General features: G+C 50.9%; 1 protein-coding gene across 1 annotated transcript in view; it reads right to left on the minus strand.

Moving 5' to 3' along the window:
* Window positions 1-2500, minus strand: part of slit3 (slit homolog 3 (Drosophila)) — a 155004-nt gene that overhangs the window by 56639 nt on the left and 95865 nt on the right. Inside the window, exon 7 of the mRNA XM_030765593.1 lies at window positions 1952-2023. Coding sequence (XP_030621453.1) covers window positions 1952-2023 — 72 coding nt within the window. The remainder of the gene's footprint in view (window positions 1-1951; window positions 2024-2500) is intronic.

Genomic DNA, 2500 nt, shown 5'->3' on the forward strand with positions numbered 1-2500 from the left:
ACAACCCAGCGTGGGTTCCCTGCCAACGCTCTCATTTTGTCAAGGTCTTCAACAACATGGCACCGCTCCCAACGCAGACTCCTGCTCTAATACTTATCTCTGGAGGGCCGTTGGCCGAGAGGAGGGCGGGGGGGCGAATGGGGGAGGGGGGAGGGGGTGGGGGGGGGTGTAAAAGAGTCATGTCAGCAAATAAAGAAAAGCGAGTGCTAACCTTTACATAAAAATGGAGCTAAATCCTGTTGGAGGAGACAAAGGTCCCTGGGTGAGGACGGTGGCTCTGTTATGGTTTTAATAGAGATATTCCTGTCAGAAATCCGCTTTATGGCCTCCTCACGCCTCCGGATTAATTACAGCCGAGTGGGATTTGTGGAGATGGAGGAGAAGAGTCAGAGAGAGAGAGAGAGAGAGAAAAAAAGACACGCGGAGTCGGAGCGAGTGAAAAAGGTGCGTGTGAGGTGACGTGCGAAATACACGCTCGTCTTCGGAGCGGACACAAAAGGGCGTCTTGGCACGGCAATCTGGTATCGACTGCCGCACACAGAAAATGACTGTTCGCCTCGCTGCGGGAGTCTCCTCTCTCTTTCTATAGCTTTGAGTTATTGAATGGTGAGCACCACAGGGTGACATCATTGGATCTAATTGAATGGTTGCCGCACAAAGAGAGAAGGACTGTAGGAAAGGAAGACAGGACAGCTGAGACAAAGAAAAAGGAGGCGAGAGAGAGAGAGAGAGAGAGAGAGAGAGAGAGCGAGAGAGAAGGAGAGGTAGGCAGGAGCCATCCTACCCTCCTGCTAAACGGATTACAGACATCTCTAAACATTTGATTTAATAAGTTGTTTTTACGAGCAGCAAATTCAATACAGAGATCTCAGGGACATTAGAGACAGAAAATTCAATACAAAGGAACTGGGAGAAGGCGGAGCCGCGCTCCGGATAATTCAATACTGCCCAGGGAGCGGCACGGCTGGCCGTCCGAGCGTCAGCAAATCCAATCCAGCGGGTGGTGGGGGGGAGGGGGGGGGGCAGGCCGGCCTGACGGCCCTGACCGATGGGAGCACGTCCAGACTCCCCAGTGCTGGAACCAGAGCCTAACGGGCGGGGCTGCGGATTGCTCTCCCCCCCCAGGACCAAAAAAAAAAAAAAGGCTGGAGGCTTGAGGCTTGAGGATGGGGGGTCCGGGGGGGTCCGGGGGGGGTCCGGAGGGGTCTGGAGGGGTCCGCTGTTCCACTGAACACAGAGCGACCAGAGAGTCTCAGTGTCTGGGTAAGAACTGAGCCGGGGCCCATGGTGTCCGGACCCCGAGAAAACCGGAGCCCAGGAACAGGCGCAACTAGTGTTTACCTCTGACATCTCTCTTTATTTATGCCTTTCCTCAGCCTCCCCGGCCCTGCCATGGCCTTCCACATGTTAATGATAACAAAAGGGCCTGGAAGCTTGCATTAAGGCAGGGGCAGTTTAGGGAGCAGTGTAGCTGTTTGTGTAGAATGTGGTCACACTCAGACAGGGCGGACGTAGAACCGTGACAAAAAGGCAAGTATGAGAGTGTCCAGCAAACAAACATCTATGAACACACACACACACACACACACCACCACCATCTTGGCTCGGACATATCCACACAACGTGCAAGCCCTCAGACAAGAGACCACACACATCATGTCTCTCCCTCTCTCTCCTCTGTGTGTGCGTGTGCGTGTGTGTGTGTGTGTGTGTGTGTGAATTGAGAAACACACATCATTTGTCTCCTTCTCTCTCTCTCTCTCTGTCTCTGTGTGTGCGTGTGTGTGTATATGTGAGTTGAGACACACACTTTGTAAACAAATAGAAACATTTTGCTTTGATTGTGTAATACTGAGGAGAGGGCTAATTGTAAGTTGTGTACAGTGTGTGAGGGTTTTCTGAGAGCTGTCATCATTCTGTAAAAAAAAAGGAAAAACCTCGGAATACTCACAGTGTCCGCAGCTTGGGCATGTGGTTGAAGCTGGACAGGGGGATGAGGGTGATGTTGTTGTTGTTGAGGGTGCTAGGGAAGAAGCAGACAGACAGGAGATATTAGACAAACACCAGCAGTCATCCTACGTGGCTCCCGGGGTTTGTTACTCTTTTGGCAAAGAGTTTACCTTAGATTAATCCCCCTCCGAGGCAGCATAAACAAACAGCGTAAACAAAAGCCGGCGTACGGAGGGAGATTAGAAGCGGATGCATTAACCAGAGAGAGTTCTCGTTTTTTTTTTTTTTTTTTTTTTTAATTACAGCAAGAAGATTTATCCTTGAATTAAGTTCAAATCGGTACGGAGCAGAATGAAAGGGAGGAAGCCCACGTCTGCTGGCTTGTGGTAAAGTGTGTGTGTTGCGAGCGGGTTTGGGGCAGGGAGGAAATACATGCGCAGTATGTGTCTACAGCAGCGTGTAATAGGCTTTAAATAAGGATATCATCTGCGGTGTGTGCAGCTGTAATTGTGGAGGACAGACACTCCTCTCTTCCTCTCCACCCTGAAAC

The sequence above is a fragment of the Chanos chanos genome, chromosome 2 (assembly GCF_902362185.1).
Source record: "Chanos chanos chromosome 2, fChaCha1.1, whole genome shotgun sequence".
Taxonomy (NCBI): domain Eukaryota; kingdom Metazoa; phylum Chordata; class Actinopteri; order Gonorynchiformes; family Chanidae; genus Chanos; species Chanos chanos.